Source organism: Chlorella variabilis (genome assembly GCF_000147415.1).
Source record: "Chlorella variabilis unplaced genomic scaffold CHLNCscaffold_34, whole genome shotgun sequence".
Taxonomy (NCBI): Eukaryota; Viridiplantae; Chlorophyta; class Trebouxiophyceae; order Chlorellales; family Chlorellaceae; genus Chlorella; species Chlorella variabilis.
Genome location: NW_005435054.1, coordinates 319674 through 341956, shown reverse-complemented (window position 1 = coordinate 341956; position 22283 = coordinate 319674). Strand labels below are relative to the sequence as shown.

At 71.0% G+C, this 22283-nt stretch overlaps 6 protein-coding genes across 6 annotated transcripts; 2 read left to right on the top strand and 4 right to left on the bottom strand.

Annotated features, from left to right (window-relative positions):
* Positions 1-140: 140 nt before the first annotated feature.
* CHLNCDRAFT_141478 (hypothetical protein) lies at positions 141-3034 on the top strand (the record flags this gene model as incomplete). The annotated part of the gene is made up of 8 exons (XM_005843154.1): positions 141-357; positions 485-734; positions 949-1014; positions 1231-1341; positions 1490-1589; positions 2207-2264; positions 2413-2708; positions 2840-3034. The coding sequence occupies 8 exons, from the start codon at positions 141-143 to the stop codon at positions 3032-3034; spliced, it is 1293 nt and encodes a 430-aa protein (XP_005843216.1).
* A 354-nt stretch (positions 3035-3388) lies between these two features.
* On the bottom strand, positions 3389-4168 carry CHLNCDRAFT_141477 (hypothetical protein; the record flags this gene model as incomplete). The annotated part of the gene is made up of 4 exons (XM_005843128.1): positions 3389-3464; positions 3608-3695; positions 3874-3978; positions 4075-4168. The coding sequence occupies 4 exons, from the start codon at positions 4166-4168 to the stop codon at positions 3389-3391; spliced, it is 363 nt and encodes a 120-aa protein (XP_005843190.1).
* A 497-nt stretch (positions 4169-4665) lies between these two features.
* On the top strand, positions 4666-7930 carry CHLNCDRAFT_141476 (hypothetical protein; the record flags this gene model as incomplete). The annotated part of the gene is made up of 12 exons (XM_005843153.1): positions 4666-4681; positions 4886-5296; positions 5419-5533; positions 5763-5829; positions 5999-6134; positions 6312-6442; positions 6590-6684; positions 6827-6906; positions 7044-7182; positions 7288-7352; positions 7480-7660; positions 7801-7930. The coding sequence occupies 12 exons, from the start codon at positions 4666-4668 to the stop codon at positions 7928-7930; spliced, it is 1566 nt and encodes a 521-aa protein (XP_005843215.1).
* Positions 7931-9788: 1858 nt separating this feature from the next.
* On the bottom strand, positions 9789-11169 carry CHLNCDRAFT_141474 (expressed protein; the record flags this gene model as incomplete). Its single annotated transcript, XM_005843127.1, has 6 exons — positions 9789-9874; positions 10066-10197; positions 10382-10561; positions 10765-10829; positions 11022-11068; positions 11161-11169. The coding sequence occupies 6 exons, from the start codon at positions 11167-11169 to the stop codon at positions 9789-9791; spliced, it is 519 nt and encodes a 172-aa protein (XP_005843189.1).
* A 140-nt stretch (positions 11170-11309) lies between these two features.
* Positions 11310-12242, bottom strand: CHLNCDRAFT_141473 (expressed protein; the record flags this gene model as incomplete). The annotated part of the gene is made up of 3 exons (XM_005843126.1): positions 11310-11372; positions 11657-11737; positions 12075-12242. 3 exons carry the CDS (start codon positions 12240-12242, stop codon positions 11310-11312), a joined length of 312 nt encoding a protein of 103 aa, XP_005843188.1.
* Positions 12243-12753: 511 nt separating this feature from the next.
* Positions 12754-21309, bottom strand: CHLNCDRAFT_141472 (hypothetical protein; the record flags this gene model as incomplete). The annotated part of the gene is made up of 14 exons (XM_005843125.1): positions 12754-13712; positions 13931-14451; positions 14641-14693; positions 14869-14966; positions 15232-15325; positions 15466-15669; positions 15847-16567; positions 16766-16851; positions 17026-18198; positions 18434-18965; positions 19125-20327; positions 20467-20554; positions 20703-21094; positions 21224-21309. 14 exons carry the CDS (start codon positions 21307-21309, stop codon positions 12754-12756), a joined length of 6210 nt encoding a protein of 2069 aa, XP_005843187.1.
* Between the last annotated feature and the right edge of the window lie 974 nt (positions 21310-22283).

Here is a 22283-nt window from a genome sequence, read left to right as displayed (position 1 = left end):
GCTGGCAAACGAAGCAAACATCGGCTGCACAACCTGTGCCCGCTCTCCCAGGCCTCCGGCGCCGCCAACCAGGAGGCACCATCTCGAACCGCTGTGAGGCTTCCTAGTAAGGCCCGCAAGCACCTGCCTGACGGTCCCAGATGACCCAGCACCAGGAGCAGCGGCGCCTGACGGTGCAGTTCGGTAGGGAGTCGGCAGAGGTGGTGGTCGCGGCGGACGGCACTCTGCAGCAACTAGCCACCGCGCTCGCCGACCGCTTCTCGGTGGCCCCCCACACCATCAAGCTGCTGGTGCCGGGCAGCAAGGGCGCTCTGCGGCTGGGAGAGGATCAGGCGGGGGTGACGGTGCAGGAGGCAGGTGGGTGCATGGCACAAGAGGTGTTGCATTTTGCTCCGTCGGGTGTGGCGTTCCTGGCCGCCGCCCCTGCTGCTGCCAGCCGCCATCCCGTCCCTCCTCAGCTCAGAGCACTCTGCCCCACCTGCAGGCCTGCGCGATGGCGCCCGCGTCAAGATGCTGGCCAGCCGGCAGGCGGACGTGGAGGCGGTGCAAGCGGCGCGGGAGGACGGCAGGATGGCATCATTTGAGCAAGAGCTGCGGCGGGAGCTGCGGCGGGTGGGGGCAGCGCCAGCGGCCAAGGGCCCGCCCGCAGGGCCTCACACCTTCCAGCGGTACGAGGCCTGGCAGCGGTCGGGGCTCACACCCCCGCCATCCGAGGCGCTCAAGCTGCTGCACAGGTTGGCTGGATGTGGGGGAGAGGGACAAGGAGGGCTATCCAGCTGCCACAGGCTGGCCATGCCGCCCAGTGAGCTGCTGCTGCGCAGCAGCCACCACTTCCAGCTAGCCAGCCACGTCTCCCACGCATTGCTCGACAGCAGCTGCGGCAGCTCGCTCGCTGGCCGCTGCCACACCCTGGGTGCCTCCTGCATCCACGTCTCCTTGCCGCTGCAGGCTGGCCGCGGATCCCGGCATTGTGGGGGTGATGGGCAAGCACAAGTGGACGGTGGGCCTGCTCAGGTGAGGCAGCAGAGGAATGCGGCCGGCAGTGCAGCCTCCCCGGTCTGCAGACCCCAAACTGCCGCTGGCCCTGCCTGCTGCATGCATGCCACCGCTTGTTGCCCTCCAGCCTGGCAGCCCTGCACCTGGCCTGCTTGCCCCTGCCTTCTTCAGCCGCCAGCGCTCACCTTCCACTGCCCGTGGCTGCCCGCCTCCTCCTCCGCCTGCACGACGCAGCGAGATGCCCCCCGAGGGCAAGGTGGGGGTGAGCCCTGTGTGCATCCTGGGCGTCAACATCAACCGAGGCCAGGAGATCAGCCTGCGCCTGCGCACAGACGACCTGCATGGGTGAGCGCATGACCGCCCGCGTGGCTGCCGACTGGGCAGCGGGCAGCCAGCGATCCGGCGGCCTCCGCACTGCCCGCAGCGGCATGTGTTGCGCCCAGGCTAGCCGCTGTGAGCAGCGGCGGCCGCCGCCGCCGCGCTGTGCTTGCAGGTTCCGCCGGTACGACCGGATCAGGGAGACGCTGCTGCATGAGCTGGCCCACATGGTGTGGGGCGAGCACGACGACAACTTCAAGGAGCTCAACTCGCAGGTGAGCACAGGGTGGGGGCTGCGGCGCCTGGCAAATGTTACTGCCCACACCTTCTGCTGCCCGCGGGGTGGTCGGCGGGGCAAGAGGCAGGCTCAGGAGTGGGAGCTTGAGGTTCCAGTCGCATTCAGGGCCGGGCCAGCGGAAAAAGCAGCGGGACAGGTCGAGGGAACGCTGGCGCGCGCTTCTGCCGCTGTGCCGTCCCGCCGCCGCCGCACCCCCACTTATCGCCCCGCGCGCTTTGCCGCCGTTCTTTCGCCTCACACGCACCATCGTGCGATTCGATTTAGCTTGGCGGCCTGTTATCCACACAGCCGAGGGCAACTTTCGCTTTCTGTTCGCCCTTGCTGCTGCGCAATATCGAAACATAGGGCAGCGACTGCAGATACAGGTCAGCGCACATCGTTGCGCGAGCCCTCGTCGTTGCTGCAGCGCGCCGCCTGCCGCCGCTTTCAACTGCCCCCCCTTGCGCCGTCGCCGCCGCCACACTTCCTCAGCACCTTTCAGGAGGCATTCAGCACCTCTTCTCGAAGCTACTTGGGCTTCACACCTGCCCCCAGGTGCTGGGCGTGTTGCTGCGCTGCCACCGCCAACCGCCGCCCGCATCCCCTGCTCTGCAGCTGCGGCGAGAGTGCGACGCATTTGACTGGCGCGGAGCGGCAGCACTCAGCTTGGCAGGTGCAACGCATGGCTGACGTATTAGCGTGCAGCTTTCTGCAGCTTTCTGGTAGAGGCGGCCTTTTTCAGCGGCGCTCACCGCCCGCCCCCAACCCAACCCGCATCTTCTGGTCACGGAACCACCTGCGCCCTTGCTGCCCGCATGCAGGCCCCGCCTTTGAGGGCACTGTCGACTACCACCTGCCTCCTGAGCAGCAGACAGTGATGCAGCAGACAGCGGCCGCCAGCGGGAAGAAGCTGGGCGGTGGCACGGTGCCGGCGGCAGATGCGCGGCAGGCGGCGGCCGAGGCCGCGCTGCGTCGAGCAAAAGGCGGAGCAGCAGAGGCGGCGGTCGGCCCAAGCAGCACCTCGCAGCCGGCACCACAACAGCTGCCGCAGCAGCACTACACCAAGGGCCAGATCGTGATGTACCGCCAGCGGGACGGAACCTGGACGCAGGCCAAGGTGGGTGCCGCGCCTGCTGCCAGCAGCATGGGGTAGGGGAGGGTGGGCATGCAGCGGCCAGCCCAGGCAGCAGCGTGAGGCCCCGGTCGCACCTGCCGCCGCTGAACTCGCTGCCTGCGCTGTCTGCGCAGATCGCAGCCGTCGACTCCTCTGTGCTGCCATACTCTTATGGCATAGAGATCGAGGGGCACTACCGCGAGACCGAGGCGTCCCGCCTGGCGCCGCTGGCCGAGCCGGCCGACGGCACGGCGGCGGTGGAGGGGCTGGGCCACCGGGACGCTGCCACCGAGGCCAAGGAGGCGGCGGTGCGGGGCATGGAGCGGTAGCGCGCCGGGGCCGGCTGCCCTGATGCGGCAGCCAGCTGGCAGCCCCTCTCCTAGAGCCCGTGTACTGACTGTGCCCGCCCAACATCACACCTGTAGCGACTTTGCGGCCTGCCGGCTGAATTTGTGATGCACCTTGGCAGCACCCTGGCAGGGTAGCGAGGCAACTGTAATGTTGTTAGGCATCGAAGTTTTTGGCACTTCCATTGAGGTGTCCCTGCATTCCTTGTCCATCGTCCTCGCTGGTGACAGTCACATTACTATGCATTACGGTGGACACATGTCAAAGCTGCAGGTCATCCTCCCCCTGCTGATGCGTGCCAGGCATGCTGCTGGTACACGGCCCATTCGCTGCCGTCACTGCTGCTTGGGGGCGGGCAGGTTGGGCTTAAAGAGCAGCAGGTTCCAGAGGTAGAAAGCAGTCATGGCGGCGCTGCAGCAGGGGGAGGTGGCGGGCCCGGGTGAGGGCAGGCACCATTGTGGCGCAGCTGCGTCAATCCAGGCTCTGCACCCGGCAGCACACACGCAGAGGCCGGACTGCAGCCAACCCCAACCCTGCTCCCTGCTCCCACCCACCTGAGTCCCGCCACCAGGCCAGCAGGCATGAGCTTGCCTGTGCGGCTGTACCGCTGCCACATCACATACCCAAGCAAGCTGCTGACCACTGCGGGATAGCGAGGAGGCCAGGCAGCAGCAGCCGTGGGCATGTACAGCAATGTTGCGCTTCCCAAGGAAGCAGCAAACCAGGAACAGGCTGAGCACAGCCCAGCAGTGGTGAGCAAAGGCACAGCAGCGTAGCTGCAGCAGGCACCAGGCCACCAGGCCACCTCCGGCTCACCCACCTAGCGAGACGACCGTGGCAGGCCTGCACAGGTGGCCGCGGTGGTACGACTGCAGCGACACATAGGTGCAGACCGAGAGCACAGCTGCAGAGCCCAGGCCGCCGCCTGCGCAGGGACGGCGGCGAGCACAAGTGGCAGTGGGTGTTGCGGCTTGTGTTCCACCCCGCAAGCCACACCGCCTGCGGCAGGCGGCGCACCCACCTAGCGAGGCGGTGCTGCCCTTGCTGATGAAGCCGATGATACCGCCAAGGGCCAGCAGCGCGGCGTAGATGGGTGTGAAGCAGAAGTCGTACATTTATTTCTGCCTGGGACCTGCGGCACGGGTGTATGGGCTGTGCGTGCTCGGCGCACGCCGCACGGCGGTCCGTCGCCTGGGCGGCAGACGCTCCTTCCTAGCTTTCTCGACCTGCCGACCTGCAGGCGCATTGGTGAGAAGCAAATGGCCCTGCGCAGGTGCTCGCCTGTGCTGGGGGGAGCGGCAGGCAGTGAAGTGCGAGTCCGATTGATCGATGGGAAGGAACCGACTGCCTGTGGACGGCTGTCGGTCTCTCTGCAAGGTTCCGGGCGCTGCAATCTGTGGGGGAAACAGCCCCAAACGGGCGTGCCTCATTTTTTGCTTGCAACGTGGCATTCGCTGGCAAACAATTTTTTGCACGCCGTATCAGGCCTCTGCCGATCCCGGTCGAGCTCAATTGACGAGCCGCCGCTGCCTGGACGTGGCTGCTGCCCCACCAAGTGCTGCGGGTCTACTGCTCACGAACGGGGGGCAGCCCGGCTGCAGCAGCAAGCAGCATGAGTACTGTGATAGGTGCCACAGGCCTGCGGACCTGCAACTGTGCCCCATGCCGAGGTGCGTTGCATGTGTGCCCTGAAGGGCTCTGCCTGCAGCAAACACATGCCCAGAGATAATCGCGTGCATCTGAGGGCTCGCATCGGCTGCCGCCTGCACCACCGGCCACTTGCCGCCGCCGCCCTACTGCTGCCGCTGTCTCCCTGCCTCCCCGCCCCGCAGCTCCGCCGCTGGCACCACGGCACCCTAGGGGAGCGGCTTTCCGCTGCTCGGCAAACGCAGACAGTAAAGGCAGCAGCGGGAGCAGCGGCAGCAGCAGCAAGGGCACCAGCAACCGGGGCAGCGGCAAGGGCGGCACCGCCCGGCGGCGGGGCGGCGGCGGCGGCGCCCCGCGCAGCAGGCAGCAGCAGCCGGCCAGCGCGCCGCGCAAGGCAGCGCCAGAGCAGCCCTCGTACCTGGTGCCCCCTCTGCGCATGCATGTCAAGGGAGAGCTGAGCACCGCAGACCGCATGCCCGCGCCGCTCTGGTCCACCTTTTGCGGGGTCACAAATGGCCTGTGGTGCGGCATCACCGCGGCGTACAGCCCCTTCACAGGCACGTGGCGGCTGGCTGGCTGCTGGTGCTGGTGCTGGGGTCACGCCGTCGCTGGAGGAGGCTTCGCATGCTTGGTTCCTGGCTGGATGGCCATCCGGCTGCCTCTGCCGATGCATCTTGGACTGAGAGCCGCGCGCCACCGCCTGGCCACCCGCCTGCAGGCCAGCCCGAGCCTCTGGCTCTGGACGACGGCAGGAAGCCGCTGACGCTGCTGCACCAGTGCTGCGTGGAGCAACGGGTGGTGGATGAGGAGGCCGGCACCGACAGCGTGGTCAGGTGGGCGCGCGGGCGTGTGTGGGGGGTGGAGGCGGGGGCAGGTGCCTGGTACCCCCCCACGGGTGCTGGGGTGTACAGTTTGTAGGTGCTGCAGGACACGGCATGGGCGAGCGGGCTGGACTTGCTTTGTGGCGGCGGAGTGCTTTTGTGGCACCGGGCCTGGCACCCGCGGGCCGGCCTGTGCGGTTCCAGCTCAGCAAGTCTGCCTCCTCTGCCGCCCCCGCTGCAGGCACATGGCACGCGCCGCCACCCCGGAGGGCCTGCAGCGAGAGATGGTGCAGGGGGGGCAGCTGCAGGTGCCCTGCACGTGCCACGGCGTCTGCCGCTTCAGCATCAGCCAAAACAATGCAGAGTCGCCTTCAACAGCAACATACCTGCCCCTCACACGCTTTGCATAGCCATGTCGGTGCACGCAGCATGCGCTGAGTGCCCGCAGTCCCTGCCTCCGTCTGTGTCCGCCTGCAGTTTCCGGCCTGCTCCACCACCGCGGCGGCGGGCGGCCGCCTGGCCGAGTGCTGGGACGAGGAGCGGTTCAGCTCCGAGCAGGAGGGGCTGGTGGTGTTTGACGGCGGCAGCTACAGCCTGGGGCCCAGCGTCATTGGTGAGCCCCGCTGCGCTGCCTGCTGCCCCTGCCGCTTTGGTAGGACTGCGTTGCTGCTGGCGAGCCAGCATAGCTTTCAGCACCTCGCCATGGCCGGCTCACCCTTTTTGCTTGTGTGGAGTGTTACTGCCTGCTGAGCCTGCGGCCTGCCGTCCCGGCCCCGACCTGTCGCCGCAGGCTCGCCAGAGGAGGTGCAGGCGCCGGCGCAGGTCGAGTTTGACGACATGGCGGCGCTGGCGGCCACGGCGGCGCTGGAGGCGGCCATGGCGGCGGAGTCGGCGGTCGACTCGCTGGAGCTGATTGCAGAGGTGCGCCTGCAGGCCAGGGCTGCTGTGCCCTAGGCTGGTGTGCCGGGTGTGGTGGCGGCTGCCGGGCGGTCGGGCGCTGCTGGAGCCTACCAGCACTTGATTGCCAGCCCGCTGCCCGCTGCCGCTGCCGCTGCTGCCCGTCTGCAGGAGGGTGAGGAGGGGGCTGAGGAGGACGAGGGCGGCAGCGGCAGGCAGGTTGACGTGGAGGCCATTACCGCTCAGGAGCAGGCTGAGTTTGACTGGTGGGTGGTGGTGCGTGGGTAGGCCAGCCAGCGGGCTGCCATGCGTTCAATGTGGCACCTTGGTTGGCTCCCTGGCTCTGCTGTGAAGCCGCTGACTGGCATGCGCGTGTCTGCCCCTGCACGATGCCATGCTGCGCTGCAGGACCGCGGTGGTGATTGAGCACTGCATGCAGTGGGGGGGAGAGCAGCGGCTGCGCATCCGCCTGACACTGGACACAGCAGGTGGGGGCCGCCAAACTCACGCTGGTGGCGGTGCCGGCTGGCTAACTCCGCACCACCTGCCAGCCTGCAGGGGCCGGCACAAGAACAGGCCCTCGCAGCTCTGTCCACCACATGCCTGCCGCTGTGCCTGCCTGCAGGCGGCGGCGACGGCACCGACCTTGAGATCCAGCCGCTGCGGGTGGCGGTCAGCCGCGAGGCCTGGGAGGGGCTGCCGGGCTCCTACAACCCCTCCTCCCAGAGCGACGGCGAGGCGGAGCAGCAGGAGGCCAGCAGGCGGTGAGGGCTGGCGGGCCAGGCGGCTGCAGCGGCGCACGCGTGCTGCAAACCGCAGCCGCTGACTGAACGCGGCGCTGCTGCGCGGCTGCGGCTGCCGCCCTGCAGGGTGCTGCTGGACTCTCAGGCGCTCACCGGCTCCTGGAAGGTGTTTGAGGTGTCGGCTGTCACGGGTAGGCTCAGGGCTAAGTGGTGCCCGTGCAGCACACAGGGAAGCTTCAAGTAGCGTGCCTGTTGTGGGCCCCCCAGGCCTGCCGATCACCGGCAACCTCACGCGCCGCCGCTCCTCCTGGCCTGCAGTGGATGACGTCAGCATGTCCACCGGCCTCCCCGCCCCCTCCACCCTCTACACCGCCGCCGAGACGCTGCGCAGCTTTGACGTGCGGGTGCCCGAGGACGGCGGCGACGGCGCCCTGCTGCGCCTGCCCCACTCCTGCGGCGTGCAGCTGGAGACGCTGCGCCTGGACAACCAGCGGCGCAGGTGTGGAGGCCGCGTCGAGCTGGCTGCAGAGTGCGTGCATGGGGCGCCCGCAGACACTGGCAGAGGATGCAGACCGGGTCGCCAGGGGACTCCTGCCGCTCAACTCCATCCCTGCCTCTCCTTCCCTGCTCCCATTGCAGGGGCCTGCGGGTGAGCACCTGCTGGTGCCCCCAGCCTGACATGCTGCTGGTCATGGCCCGCCTGTACGACGCCGACGGCCGCCTGCTGGAGGTCAGCACCAGCACCGCCATTCCCGCCCAGCAGCAGTAGCAGCAGCGCCTGTAGCAGTTTTCTTTGAGTTCAAGGTTTGGTGCCGCAACCGCTTTCATTATTTGCATATGCGCTTGCCTGGGCACCGCAAATTGCAATCCCAGTGCCCATCCACCAGGGAAAGAGCAGTGCACCAGCAGCATCCATGATTGTGATGAGAACATGAGCTGCCACTACGGTAGCAGCGGGAGCGGCTGGTCACGCCCCGCTCGCCGGCTGCTGCGCCTCGGGCTGCGCCTGCTGCACGCCGTGCCGCTCGCAGAACTGGTGCCAGGCCTGGGATGCCAGGTGGCGCCGCTTGAAGCCTGCCAGCTCCTCCAGCTGCTCCCCATGAAGCTCACACAGCTCAGTGTCGCTGGGGCAGATGACCTGCACGGATGCGGGGGAGAGCAGGGGACACCAGGGTGGCCTCAGGAGTGGCGGGGCACAGCCAGGGCGAGAGCCAAGGCCGTCACAGGCTGAGCAGCTGACACGTCTGCGCCCCAGCGCCACAACCACAGCACAACTCCAAACCAAGCCCACCAGATCCCACCTGGTAGAGCCGGGGCGGCTGCCGCAGCTTGCCGCGGGACTGCAGGAAGGCGAGGCGCACGGCGATGTGGTGCGCGGGGCTGCACAGGAAGGGGGTGTATCGCTGCAGCGCGGCGGCGCGCGCGATGCCCGCCGCTTCCAGAAGCTCCAGCTTGGCGGGCAGGTCGGCAATGTCTGCCGGGGCTGACGCGGTTTGCGGGGAGGCTGCTGCAGCGGCTGCTGAAGAGGCTGACGCCTGGCCGGGCGCAGGGCTGCTGCTGGCGGCGTGACTGCTGCTGCTGCGGTGCATGCGGCGAGGGCTGGCTGGCTGTGTCGCTGCGGCAGGCGCAGCGGGGGATGCTGTAGCGTTGCCGTGAAGTGATTGGAGGCAGCTGGGGACAGCAGCAATGCCACGCCTGCTACAGACTGCGAGTCCATCTATGCTGTTCGCCTGCAGGACGGGAGCCCGCAGGCAAGTGCAAGGATGTGGCGTGGCGGCGGCCAGCTGCGAGCGCCCGTGGCGGCAGCGGTCGTGGTGGTGGAGCCCACCAGTGGTGTGGCCCAGCATCACAGGTTGGTCTGCTGGCAAATCTCAGAGCACGTAGCGACAAGCTTGCTCACGCTGGAGACGTCCCCCGGTGCCCGAAACCAGACGCGGAGCAGGGACTCGCCCAAGCGCGTTCTGGCCACTCTGATCATAAGTTCAGGATGGTTTTAGCTGAAGGGAGCGTGCAGGAATGGTCTGGACGCCATGCCGCAGCTTCTACCACCGCCGCCACCATTGCCACACGGGCGCCGCCACGTGCCTGCCCTGCCTCTGTATCCATCGCCCAGCACAACCCTCCTGCCCACTACACTGCCCCACACCTCCATGTGAGCCTGGCCGCATGCCGCTCGTTACACGCAAGGTCAGTTGGGTGGGCACAGCAGGAGGGATGATCAGTTTGGCTTGGCAAAACAACCCGGGGGGCGAGTGGGCTCTTCTCAAGCAATCTCTAAACAATGGCGCAAGCAACAAGGCAATTCGGTCTGGGGGCGGGACAGGGACCCGCGCCGCACGCGAAAAAAATGGGGCACCCATAAATAAGGCGCAAATAGAGAAAAAAACTGCGTCAAGGGTTCACAGCGTGGCGACAGCAGCCACCGGCGTGGCGGGGAGGTGACAGGGGTCCCGCTGGAGGCTGCCCCTTCCACTGCTCCCTTCACCTGCCGGCTGTCGCTGCCACCGCAGCTCAGCGCTGCGAGGCCGACCTGCCAGCGCTGGCAGCCCAGCCCTCCAGCGAAGCATGCCGTGCCGCGGGAGCCGGCAGCCGGCGGCGCCAGGGCAGCCATCCAGCCGGCCGCAAGCTCACTTGCCGTGCTTGGACTTCCAGGCCGCGATCCAGGCGCGAGCCTCGGCCACGTTGGGAGGCACGCTGCTGCTGCCGCTGGCCGCTGCAGGCATGGAAGTGGAGGAGGCACGGGGGCGGTCGGCACGCGCGCAGCGGCCAGAGGTGGAGGCAGCAGCAAAGGGGCGGCGCCGACCGGAGACAGAAGCAGCAGCTGATTGCAGCCGTGGTGGCTGCCAGCACAGCGTGCACGCACACCCTCCCCTCCCATCCCATCCTGTCACAGGGAGCACCCACCAGGAGAGGAGCTGGCCGGGGCGGCCCCGTTGCCGGCCACCGCGCCCTCCAGGTTGCCCTGAGACCCGGCCACCGCCACAGCCGCAATCGCCACGGTGGCCACGGCGGCGCCGGCAATCAGGCCCTGGTTGCCTGCTGGGGCAGGCACGCGGCGGCAGGCGCAGGGAGCGGGGTGAGAGGCGCAGCGAGGCGTGTGGCACAGCGACAGCCGGCGCCTGCCGTGGTCGGCACAGCGGGCCCCATGGCTGCCACCACCTGCACTGCAGAACAGACCCGCAGCCCGACGCCGGCGCATCGGCAGGCCAGGGCGGCTCACCCAGAGGCGAGGCGGCGGCCGCGGCGGAGGGGCCAGAGCTGCTGCCAAAGGCGTTGGGCGGCGGCGCAGCCTTGGGCACCACGGGCGCCGGCACCGGCGCGGGGGCCTCGGCCTTCACGACTGGCGCGGGGGCGGGCGCCGGGGCGGGGGCCACGGTGGGCTTGGGAGCCACGGCGGTCGCTGCAGCATCACGGGGCACCGAGAGTGAAGGCAAGGCAAGGCAAGGCGTGTTGGTGCAACGGCAGGGAGCTGGCAGCCAACGGGTCTGGCTGGTGGCTGCTGCACGCTAGCACTCCATGCCGCTCCCAGGCATCCCCACCAGCGGCCCGGAAGCCTCCCCAGCAGCCGGCTGCATCCCACAACCATGCTGAGGCGAGGCGCACCAGGGACGGGAGGGGCGGGGGTGGGCACCGCCTCGGGCGTGTCGATGGTCACCTTCTCAATCGGCCTGCGGAAGTGGAGCGCCGGTAGCGACAGAAGGTGACTGACAAGGCAGTGACTGACTCAGGCTCAGCAACAAGTGGTAGCGACCTGGCTGGCAGAGCACGGGCTCTGGATGGGTCCAGGTGGCGGCCGCTCGGCAGCGTCGCATCATGCGGCCCAACCACCCTGCCCCTCCCCTACTGCAAAGCCCGCTCACCCCAGCTTAAGGGGGGCCGCCTTGGTCTCAGGGGCCGCCACAGTGCCCTGCACATAACATTATTGTTGGAGGCAGCGAGTTGGGTAAGGGCCGGGGTGAGCAGGAGAAATTGCCTCGCGAGCGAACGCAGCTGCTTCACCCCGCGCATCAGGCAAAGCCTAGGCTGCTGCCTGCGTACGGCCGCCGCCGCGCACTCTCTCCGCTGGCTGCCTCGCCCTGTCAGCACAGCCTCGGTGCAGCGGCGGGATGCAGCAAATGCTGCAGCAGCAGGCAGGCAGCTCGGCAATGTCAGCTTGCCTCTGGGGAGGAGGTGAGTGCGGGCAGGTCCTTGCCGCGGGCCTTCAGCGACTCCTGCAGCGCAGGCAGGCGGGGCCACAAGCAAAGGGGCAGGCAGTGGTGAACAGCCGGGCCCAGCGCTCCGCATGCCCACCTCAGACGACTCCCTTGCGCTGCGTTCCTCCCTGCCGCCCCGTTCTGCTGCCCTCCCAGCTCTGCGCGGCCTGCGTTGGCTCCCTCCAGCCCTCCTCCACAGCCCTCAAGTCCAGGCCTTCCCTTCTGGCCCCAGCTGCAATTCCTATGCACCTCCAGCCCTCCCCCCCTTTCCTCCATCCCAGCTGCACCAGCAAAGCACCCACCAGCAGCTCTTGCTCATACGCCGCACGCTGCTCAAAGGCCGAGGGCGTGGGCTTGGCGGCCAGCGCCGGCATACCGCTGCCCTGCAGCAGCCAGGCAGGAAGGGCAGCACATGCAGCGCGGCGGTCGGGGAAGCAGGCCAGGGAAGGCACGGTGCAGGCACGGCGTGTGCCGTGCGACCGCCTGCCCAGCAGCCGGCCGCGCGGTGCCGTGGCGGCTGGGCTGCCGATGACATGCTGCTGGGGGCCACTCCGAGCCCGCGTGCATGCATTGCATGTGCCGCCACCGCCACAAGCAAGGCCGTGCCAGCTAGTACGTCTGTGCTTTGCGGGCGTGGTGTTGGTGCGTCCGCACCCCACCCGCCGCCGCTGGCATTCCGTCGCCAGCAATGCACGCCCCCTCTCCGCGGGCCCCGCTCACCAGCACGAGTCCCAGGGTGGCAGCGGCCAGGGCAGCGCCCTTGGCGGCCTCCTGGATAGGGGAGAGGCCCTGCGGCGCCTGGCAGCGCACGACGGAGCTGCGTCGGGCTGCACGGGCCGCCACTGCCGGCGAGGCGCCCGCCCTGAAGATCTGCGCAGAGGTCTGCATGCTGGCGGCACAAGCTGGATCGCCGGGCAGGGATGGGGCGATGCGGCGTTGGACGGCCTTCCTGGGATCCCAAGGGGTTGGATGGGGCTGGGCAAAGGAGCGATGGGGCGGAGGGAAACGAGCCAGGCAGAAATCGGGGAAAGGTTTTTCAAAAATCGGGGGTAAGGCGTTGATTTCCGCGCCCTCGCCTCTCCACAAGCTCTCTCTGGACGATCCTTTGCAAGCAGCGGCCAGAGAGGAGTGCCGGCCGTGCCAATCAGGCGGATTGGGGGTGGTTCCATTTTGGCCGCCTCACGACTGCCGGTCGCCGCCCGCAGCGCACCGCCTGGTCACTGCCTGCCCCCCGCACCAGCTGTACGCCTATGGCAACCCCATCCTGCCCTTTACTGTAAATAGGTTGATGACATTCGTCCTGTGCAACGGAAATGGCTTGGGGCGCAGGTGGCAAAAGCAGTGCAAACAACCGCAAACCGTGAAAATGCGGGCTGAGTTGGGGCAACGCCCCTCATCATCAGTAGGTGCTCTCCGAATAGTCCTCCCCGCCAAACAGCGCGTTGCTGTGCACCACGTGCAGGCGGCGCTGCTGCCAGCGCTGCCCCCGAGCGGCCGCTGCCTCCGCCGCCGCCAGCCCCTCGCCGCCTGCTCCTTCCTCCGCCGCCTCCGCCAGGCCGGCCATGTAGCCGGCGGCGGCCGCGTCTGGGTAGCAGTAGCGAGCGCCCTCCGGCGGGCAGTCAGACAGGGCCGCGCTGCTGGGCCGCAGCTGCTGCTGCGGCGGCGGCGGGGCCAGCAGGTTTGTGTGGACCTCCTGCAGCGGGCCGCGGCCCCCTCCTCCTGCGGCGGCCGCGGCGACGAAGGGGGCAGGGTGCTGCTGCTGGTGGCGCGGCGGCGACGGAGGCTGCTGGCCCCAGCCGGCGTAGCCCTGCCACAGCCGCTGCTCCGCGGCCGCATCCTCGGCGGCGCTGAACTGCAGCTGCCGCCGCTCAAGCTCCGCCTGCTGCCGCTGGACGCGCTGCTGCTGCGGCGGCGGCGGCTGCTGCTGCTGCTGCTGCTGCTGCTGCTGCTGCTGCACGTGCCGCCAGATGGCATCCGGCACCGCCGCCGGCTGCGGCTCGACCTGCTGCTGCGGCGGCGGCGCCGGCGGCTGGACATCCTGCCGCTGCCGCCGCCGCTCCGCCTGCTGCGCCTGCTGCCGCTCGTGCGCCGGCGCCGGCGCCGGCGCATGCCCTGCCTGCCCCCGCTCCTGCAGCACACCCTCCTGCAGCACCGTCGCCTCGTGCTCTCGCATGCTGTGCTCCAGAGGGGCGGTCAGCGCAGCGGGATCGGGCCGCTTGCCCGGGCCAGGTACCGCCGCCGGTACCAGCCCCGCCTTGGCGACCGTGCCGCCGCCGCCGCCCCGCAGCATCTTGCCCAGCTTGTGCAGCGCGCCCCTCCTCTTCTTCTTCTGCTCCAGGGCAGGCGCCAGCTCTGCCACTGCGGCAGGAGCAGCAGCGGCGGCGGCGGGGCGCGGGGGAGAGGGTCGGCGACAGCGAGGGCGCCTGGCAGGCCGCGAGGCAGCCAAGCCGCCGTTTCCCGCACAGAGCACCACCGCACGTGCTTCTGTGGCGGCTGTCTCTAAGAGTCACAGCAACACCCTTCCTCCATAACCCGAACAAACCACCCCAGGCTCGACCACACCACCACCGGCCCACCTGAGTCTGACCAGGCGCTCTCCACCGATCGAGCAGAGTGCGGCGTGTGCTCTCCGCTGCCGCCCTCGACCCGCCGCAGGTGCAGCAGGTGCGGCGGCAGCCGGGTGGCCGCCGCCGGCAGCGCCCGCCGCCCCGCGTCCTGCGCCTGCAGCGGCGGCGTGGGCGCCGGCGCCGACGCGGGCCGCGCCTGCGGGCGCGGCTGCTGAACGCCGCGCGGCGCCGCGTGCGGCGGGTGCGACGGGTGCAGCGGCGTCGGCTCGCCGCCGCCCGCCCCCACGGTGCCGCCGCTGCCGCTGCCTCCCGCAGGGGACGGGTGGCGGGGCTGCTGGCGCTGCTGGTGGGCGTGCAGGTTGGGCGCCAGAGTGGCCTCGGCGGAGGCCACGGCGGTGCCGCCGCTGCCGGCCACCTCGGCGCCGCTGCTGCCGCTGCCCGCGCTGTTGCTGGCTCCTGCAGAGGAGACGCGCAGGCGCTGCACCAGCAGCTCGTGCAGCAGCACCTCGGCCTCATGGGAACTCTCATCCCTGCGTTGCCGGGGGTGGAAAGGGGAAGGCAGGCATGCAGGTGTGAGAGCACCAGCAGTTTCGTTTCACGTGCATGTGGCTCAGCTGCCAGGTCGCAGCGCGATGCGGCACGCTGCAGGGCAAGCGGCGAAAGAGGCTGGCAGCCTGGCAGGCGCGCCAACGCAGGCCCGGGGAGGAGCAGCGGCGCACCTCAGGAGCGTCATGCGCTGCTGCAGCGCCGCCAGCTGCTGCTCCGCCTGCACCTGCAACCAGCGCCGAGCGGAAAACAAAGTGCGAGCTGGTCAGGAGGGGTCGTGGCGAGAAGTCGCAAGCAAGCAGGCCTGCCAGCACGTCCCAAGCAGGCCCATTGTCGGGAGCACTGGACGTTGAAGGGTGCAGGCCCCAAGCAGCACGCTCCGGCGCGGGGTGCCCGCCCACCTTCTCCTGCTGCGCCAGCGCCAGCCGCTCCGCCAGCCGCTGCAGCCGGTCCAGCGCGGTCTCGTGCTGCTGCTGCGCCGCAGTCAGCTGGCCGCACACTGTGCGGCAGGGAGAGGAGGGGGGGGATACCAGATTAGACACCACACAGGGGGGTGAATCTGGGCAGCCGGCACGGGACGGGGGGCAGCGCGCCACCAGCAGCAGCAGCATTCAGCCAGGGAAGGAGGGGCACCTCCGCCAGGCAGCGTGCCCGCGGTTCGGCCGCCCGGGGATGCATCTGTGCAGCGCAGGCCTCTGCAGCCGCCAGCCGGAACTCTGCGGCCGCCTGCCCCCGGGCGCTCCACACCAGGCGCGTCAACCCACCCGCGGTGTGCTCGCTCTGCAGGCCGTCGTGCATCGACTGCAGGCTGGCCAGCTCCTCCCGGTACGCGCCGCACTTGCGCTCCAGCTTGCTGACCTGCGGCGGCGGGAAGCGGGTGGTGTGTGTTGTGGTGGTGTGTGTCGCGGTGGTGTGTGTGGGCGGGGTGGGGTTGCCTGGGTGCCGTGTTGGTGCGCAGGCACGCAGGCATTGAAAGAGCAGCTCAGCGGCACACAGACCAGGCGTCCCTGCCCAAAAGCGAGCGCCCCGCCGCCCCAGCACCCCCGCGCCTGGCTGTTCAGCTTGCTGCTCTCGTCCTGCGCCGCCAGCAGGCGCTCCTCCAGGCCGCGCAGGCGCAGCTGGCCCTCCCGCCCGCCGCGCTGCGCCTCCGCCAGCTCAGCGCGGACGCCCGCCAGCTCGCTCTTCTGCTGCTCTGCAAAGGCCTGCAGAGGCAGGCGGCGGGGTGGGGCGGTGAGCCAAGCACGCGCAGCAGGAGACACAGCAGCCTTGAGTGCTGGCTCCTTCCTCGCCACACCACACGCCGCACGCGCCAGCACCCCCCACCGCCGCCGCCGTTCACACACACACACACCACCACCACCACCACCGCCGCCGCCCACCTGCAGCTCTTCCACCATCTCCTGGCACTCGCGCAGCGCCTCCCCGCGCGCCTCGCACTCCCCCGCAGCAGCCTCCAGCTCGCCCTCCAGCCGCGCCACCTCGGCCGCCGCAGCCGCCGCCGCGGCCGCCGCCTCGCCCGCCGGGCTCAGGTCGGAGCCGCTCCGGGCGGAGGCGGCCCCGGGTCCGCCCGGCGAGCCGCCGCTCAGCAGCTGCCGCCGCACGGGGCGGCCGGGGCTGGAGCTGCCGCCAGAGCTGCGGGGGCAGCGCGGCAGGGAGGCGTCGCAGCCGCCGCTGGCGTCGGCGGCCCGCTGGCGGCCCGGAGGCAGGTCCAGGAGCACGCCCGGTCCGGGGGAGCCCGCCAGCCCAGCCTGCGGAGCCTGCGCTGCACCCGGCTGCCGTGCCAGCACTGAGGTGAAAATGGAGGCGGTGAGGAGGCGGGCCACGTCGGCGGCGTGCCGCTCCTCGGCCTCCCGCACGCCGGCAGGCTGCGCCTGCTGCGCCTGCTGCACCTGCTGCGCCTGGCCCGGCCCTGCCGCAGACGCCGCCGCAGACGCCGCCGCGCCGCCGGCCAGGGCGGCGGCGGTCGCCGCCGCCCCCGGCGCCTGCTGGCCCCAGCCTGACGCCTGACGCCGCTGCCCCTCATCCGCCAGCAGCGCGTGCTTTGCCATGACAGCTGCCAGCTGGCGCTCGTGCTGCGCACGCTGCTCCTCCAGCTCAGCCCTGCACCCAGGCAGCCGCGCGGCGGCGGGTCGGCGAGGCGGCAGCGCAAGAGGCGCGGCGCGGGGCATGCAGCAGAGCCACGTGCGCCGGCACAGGTGCAGCACAGGGCGGCACGGAGGGAGCAGGGGCGGGGCAGGGCAGGGACCGACAGGCAAGCAGCAGGGCAAGGCGGGGCGAGCCTCCTGCACAGGCATGCACCTGAGCACTTCTAGCTCCGCCTCCTGTCGAGCGCGGCGCGCCTCCAGCGCCCGCAGCCGCTCCGCCAGCGAGCCCTCCTCAAACAGCTGCGGGCGGGCGGGCAGCGGGCGAGGAGGCAGGGCAGGGTGGAGCACACGGGGCCAACGTGCGTCGGTGTGGCTTTCCTGGCAAGGCCGGCTGATGCCCCTGCCATGCCTGCAGGCCGCAGGCGGCGTGATAGCCAGGCAGGACCGCCGCCGGGTGCAGGCGCCGCGCCGCACCTCGCCGCCCTCCTGCGCCGCCTCCAGCTCAGCCAGGTGCTGCAGCTCCCGGCCCTCCGCCTCCGCCTCGTACCGCCTCCGCAGCGCCGCCAGCTGCTGCTCCTGCTCCGCAGCCAGGGCCTCCATCTGCTGCCGCAGCGAGTGCAGCTGCAGCTGGGCGGCAGCGGCGGCGGCGCGCCGCGCCCCCTCCACCGCAGCCTCCTGCTGCAGCAGCACCTCAGCCAGCTCCTCGGCGTGCTGCTCCCGCACCTGGCGCAGCCGCTGCTCGAAGCGGCGCTGCAGTGGGGAGGGCGTGCCGGCGGCGGCGCGCGGCGCCGAGCCGGGCAGCGCCGCCGCGGCGGCCGCCGCCGCGGCCACCGCCACCTCTGCGTCGGCGTGCTGGCGCAGCAGCAGCTGCATCTCGTCATCATGAAGCTCCTGCAGCTGCTCCAGCTCTGCGCCGTGCTGCTGCCGCAGCTCCGCCACCTGCTGCTCGTGGCGCTGCTCCAGCATGGCCGCCGCGGCCGCCGCCTCCAGCCTCACCTCGCCCACCGCATCCTGGTGCTGCCGGTGCAGCTGCGCCAGGCGGCTGGCATGCTCGGCGGCCGCCGCCTCGCGCCCCGCCTCGGCCGCCGCCGCCCGCCCCCGCAGCTCATCGCACTGCCGCTGCAGGGCAGCAAGCTCCTGCTCCAGCCGCGCAACCGCCTCGCCCGCGGCGGCAGCCGCACGCGCGCCCTGCCCTTCGGCCTCCTGCCGCTGCTGGTGCTGGGCGGCCGTCTCCTGCGGCTGTGCCTCCTGCGCCGCAGCCTCCAGCTCCACCACTGTGATATTCAGTACCGCTGGCTGAACAGGCGGCTCCGCGGCTGCCGCTGGCACCACAGGCGGGTCCACCTGCACGCCCTGGCTGGCCACGGGCCCCTTGGCGGAAGGCGCCGCCTCCAGCTGCTGCCGCAGCACCGCAGCCTGCTGCCGCCACTCCTCTGCCGCGGCTCCGGCGCCAGCAGCCCGCTGCTCCGCCTGCTCCGCCGCACTCTGCGCCGCACGCTGCTGCTCCTGCGCGGCGTCCAGGCGCCGCTCGGCCTCCACCCGCTGCCGCTCCGCAGAGGCGGCGGCAGCGGCTGCCGCTTCAGCAGCCTCATCCCGGGCACTGAGGGCCTCCTTGAGAGCAGAAACCTTGGACAGAAGCTCTACAACCTGCAGCAGAGCACGGCGGAGGCAGGAGGGCAGGGGGGGAGGGGTGAGTGGCAGCCAATGAGCATAGCAGACGGGGAGGGAGGCGACCAGGCACCCTGCTGAACAGCGGGCAAACCACCCCATGCAAAGCTCTGCATGCAGGCAAAACTGAGCTCCCAGTCGCAACAGCAGCAGCGACGGCAGCAGCAGCAGGCCGCGCCCGGGAATCGTGTAGGAGAGAGGGAGCAGGGCTCACCTGCGCTTGCATGCGCTGGGCCTGCAGAGCCGCCGCCGCCGGCGAGCCGCCACTGGAGCCGCCGCTGTCGGCGCTGCCGGGCCGGCTGGCGGCGGCGGTGCTGCTGAGCGCTCCGATCTGCTGGTCTTTGGCAGACAGCAGCTGCCGCAGCTCCGCCACCTCAGCATGAAGGGCCTGCTGCGCTGACGTGGCGACCGAGGCGACCCGCTGCGCCTCCTGCAGCTCCCGCTGCGCCGCCAGCAGCTGCGCCTCCCAGCGCTGCGCGTCAGCCGCGTCGCGCACCTGCGCCGACAGCAGCTGCTGCTCGGCTTCCGCGCCCCGCGCCCGCGCCGCCGCCAGGGCGGCCGACGCGGCCTCCGCGCCCGCCGCCGCCTCGCGCCACCCGGCCGCCGCCTCCTCGGCCGCCGCCTTGTCGGCCAGAGCGGCGTCGCGAGCGGCAGCGGCGACGGCCGCCTCTCGCTGCGCCGCCGCTATCTGGCCGTCCTTCTGCTGCGCTGCGGCGGTCACCCGGTCGAGCACGGCCTTGAGGGCGCTGCAGGGGTGCAGGCAGGGTGGGGGGGCAGACGGGTGGGCGAGGATGCAGACGCATGCTTCGAGTGAGGGAGGAAGCCGAGAGGCTCTTGGAATGCCGGCACTGCTGCACTGCCAGCGGCCTGTCTCCAAGCAGCTCAGCAACCGGCATCAGCCTCACCCGATCTCCTGCTCTCTCTCGGCCAGCATCTCAGGTGTGACGGCGGCAGCAGCCGAGGCGCCGCGCCGGGCCTGCTCCGCCGCCAACCTCCCCGCCGCCGCCTCCTGCCGCGCCTCCGCCGCCGCCTGCTGGCTGCCGCGGGCCACGTTGAGCGCCTCGCCGTGCGCCTGCCTCAGCGCCGCCAGCTGCTGCTGGGCCTGCTGCAGCTCCCGCTGGGCGCCCTGCTCCCGCTGCGTCGCCACTGCCAGCTGCTCCTGCAGCAGAGCGGCCTCCGCCGCCGCAGCGCTGCCGCTGCTGGCGGCCGCCGCCTGCAGGCGCGCGACCTGCAGCTGCAGCTGCGCAACCAGCCCCTCGGCAGCCTCCCGCTGCTGCCGCTGGGCGGCGGCGGCGGCCTCCGCGGCGGCCGCCGCTGCGGCCAGCCTGTCGGCAGCCTGCTGCGCCTGCTGCAGCCGGGCGTCACGCTCGCTAGTGGCCGCACCCTGCTCCTCGGCCGCCGCCCGCGCCGCCGCCAGCTGCTGACGAAGGCTGTCCGCGTCGCCCCGCGCCGCCGCCAGCTCGGCCGCTGCGGCCTGGGCCGCGGCGCCCTTGTCTGCCTGCGCCGCAGCCAGCTGCTGCCTCAGGGCGGCGGCCTCATTCGCCTTGCCCTGCAGCTCAATCTCTGCATCGATGAGCGCCCGCCGGAGCCGCTCCTTCTCTGCCCTCGCCGCCGTCGCCTCCCGGACAGCATGCTCAAGCTGCATCTGCGCCGCCGCCGCCTCGGCCGCGCCGCCGGCCCGCGCCGCGTCCTGCGCCGCAGCCAGCGCATCGTGGGCGGCCTGCAGCTGGCGCAGCTGCTGCCGCGCGGCGGCCAGCTCGGCACGCGCCTGCTCCGCCTCTGCCTGCTGCTGCTGGGGGGCGCCGTCGTCCCAGCCGGCGGCATACTGGGGAGCCGGTCCCGCCGCCGCCAGCTCAGCGCCAGGGGAGAGCGCGGCGTGCGGGCCAGGCGGCTGCCGCAGCTCCTGCCGCATATCTGCCACCAGCCGCTGCAGGTGAGCGATGTGGGGCTTGGCGGCGGCCGCCGGCGAGCCCGCCGGCAGCCAGCGGCCCCGCGCCTGCTGGCCAGCACGCGCCGCAGGGCGGGCGCCGGTTGCGCTGCCCGCCTGCTGCTCCAGCTGCGCCTGCTGCTGCTGCACCACCTCTTTGAGCTCCAGGGCCACTTGGGACCTGCGTGGCGGCAGGGAGAGGCAGCCGTGAGGGCGGCAGCACCAGGCGGCCAGCAGTCAAGCACTCCCTAACTCCGGCACCCTGTTCTGCAAGCCTAGTGCGGCTCAATTATGTGACTGGGGGTGCGCAGCCGCCTCACCACTCCCCCAGCTTGGCCTGCGCCTCGGCCCGTGCCAGCTCAGCGCGGTACAGGCGGGACGCCACCGCCTCCTCAATCTCCGCGTCGCCTGCAGCGCAAGCAGGGGCCCCGGGCCAGCTGCGTGAGTGGCCGGGAGCGGCGCGGAAGACGGCAGGCTGCCGGAATATGCGGGCACACGGCGATCTCAGGCAGCCCCGCTGGTGGCCTGTGCTCTCCTCCTGCGCCAGGCCACGCACCTGGGGTTGTGCCCAGTGGCAGCGACATCACAAAGCCATCCACATCCCGCAGAATGTCGGTCTTTGCGGCGGCAGGCAGCGCCGCGGGCGAGGCCGACGACGACGCGCCCGCGCCGCCAGCCAGCGCCGCATCCCCTGCGGCATGCGCCCCGCCTGCGTATGCCTGCTGGTTTTGGTAGCGGGCGGGTAGTGGCGCCGCTGCTGGCTCGCCGCCCGCTGCGTGGTGGCCGTGCCGACCGGCAGAGGTGCGTGGCTTGACGCCGGGTGGGCGCCCGCCGGCCGCGGCGGTGCGGTTGCCATACGCCCCACCGTTCTCATCCAGGCTGTATGTCGTGTAGCCCAGGGACGGGTCCTCCGGGTCCTCCCACAGCCCTGCCTGCTGCTGCGAGGCCCTGCAGGACGGAGAGGCGGGCGGGCAAGGGGCAGCGTGCGTTGTTAGTGGCGGCGGCAGCGGTGAGCGTCAGCTGGGCCCAGCTGGGGCCGCGCCGCTGGTGTGGTGCAGGGCTCCCAAAAGCACCCACCTGCTGCCGGGCGGAGCCCCATAGCCCACAAAGCCCAGACTGGGGTCCCGATAGACGCCCGGGCCGCGTGGGTGCCGCAGGCTCATAGGTGGGGGCGGAGAGCCGGCATACTGCTGTGGTGAGCCGTGTAAGGCCGTCTGCAGTGCCCTTGCGAGCCTGGGGAGGCTCTGGGGTGATGAGCGTTCAACTTTCCGCGCGGTTTGGAGCGTTGGCGTGTCTTGGCTGTCGAGCGCAATGCAAACCACCGCCAAAACACCGTCCGGGCCCAGCAGATGGCGGAATGGGCTACCCTGGAGCACAGCACGAGGCGCAGCAGGAGCCATGCAAATCTGTTTTGGCCGTTCCAGGCCCTCACGCTGCAGCCGCTTGCACTGGCAGTCGACTACATCCAAGAGATCTCTTGCCAGCGCCGCCTGGCCATTTTAGACTCTTTGGTTTCTGCCGCTTTGCACACGGCCCCAAACATGAACCCGCCAGGCCGCCGACGAGCCGCGGCGGTGGACACGGCCCGTCCGAGGGCCGCGCCGCCCCGCGCGCCGCCGCAGGAACAGCAGTCCGGCAACGCAAGCGGCGGCAGCGGCCGGCCGCCAGCTGTCACTGCGCTTCCGCCGCCCCAGCCCGCCGTCAAGGCGCTGGGCAAGGAAGACTTGGCCGCCTACGCGCTGCAGAAGAAGTTGGAGCGCCAGCAGCGGCGGGAGGAGGAGGCTGCACGGCTGCGCGCCGCCAAGATGGCCGCGGTGGCGGCGGCGGCCAGCAAGTGAGCTGGGTAGCGGCTTGGTCGGCTGGCGCCGGAATGGGTCGATCTGAAGTTCAGCTGCATGCCTGCGGCAGGTGCAGGGAATGTTGCACCGACATCCTCTTTTGGGTTGCCTATGGCGCAGGGTGGGCTCAACTGCAGCAGGCGGCGGCCAGAGCTGGAACCCTGCAGCAGCTGCTTGGCACGCACCCAAGCCGGGCCGCAGCGCAGGCTCCCAAGTGCCGCCGCCATCGGCTGCGGAACGCCCAGCCCGCAGTGGCGGCAGCGGTGGTGGTGATGTGGCGAGCAGCAGGCATGGGGACG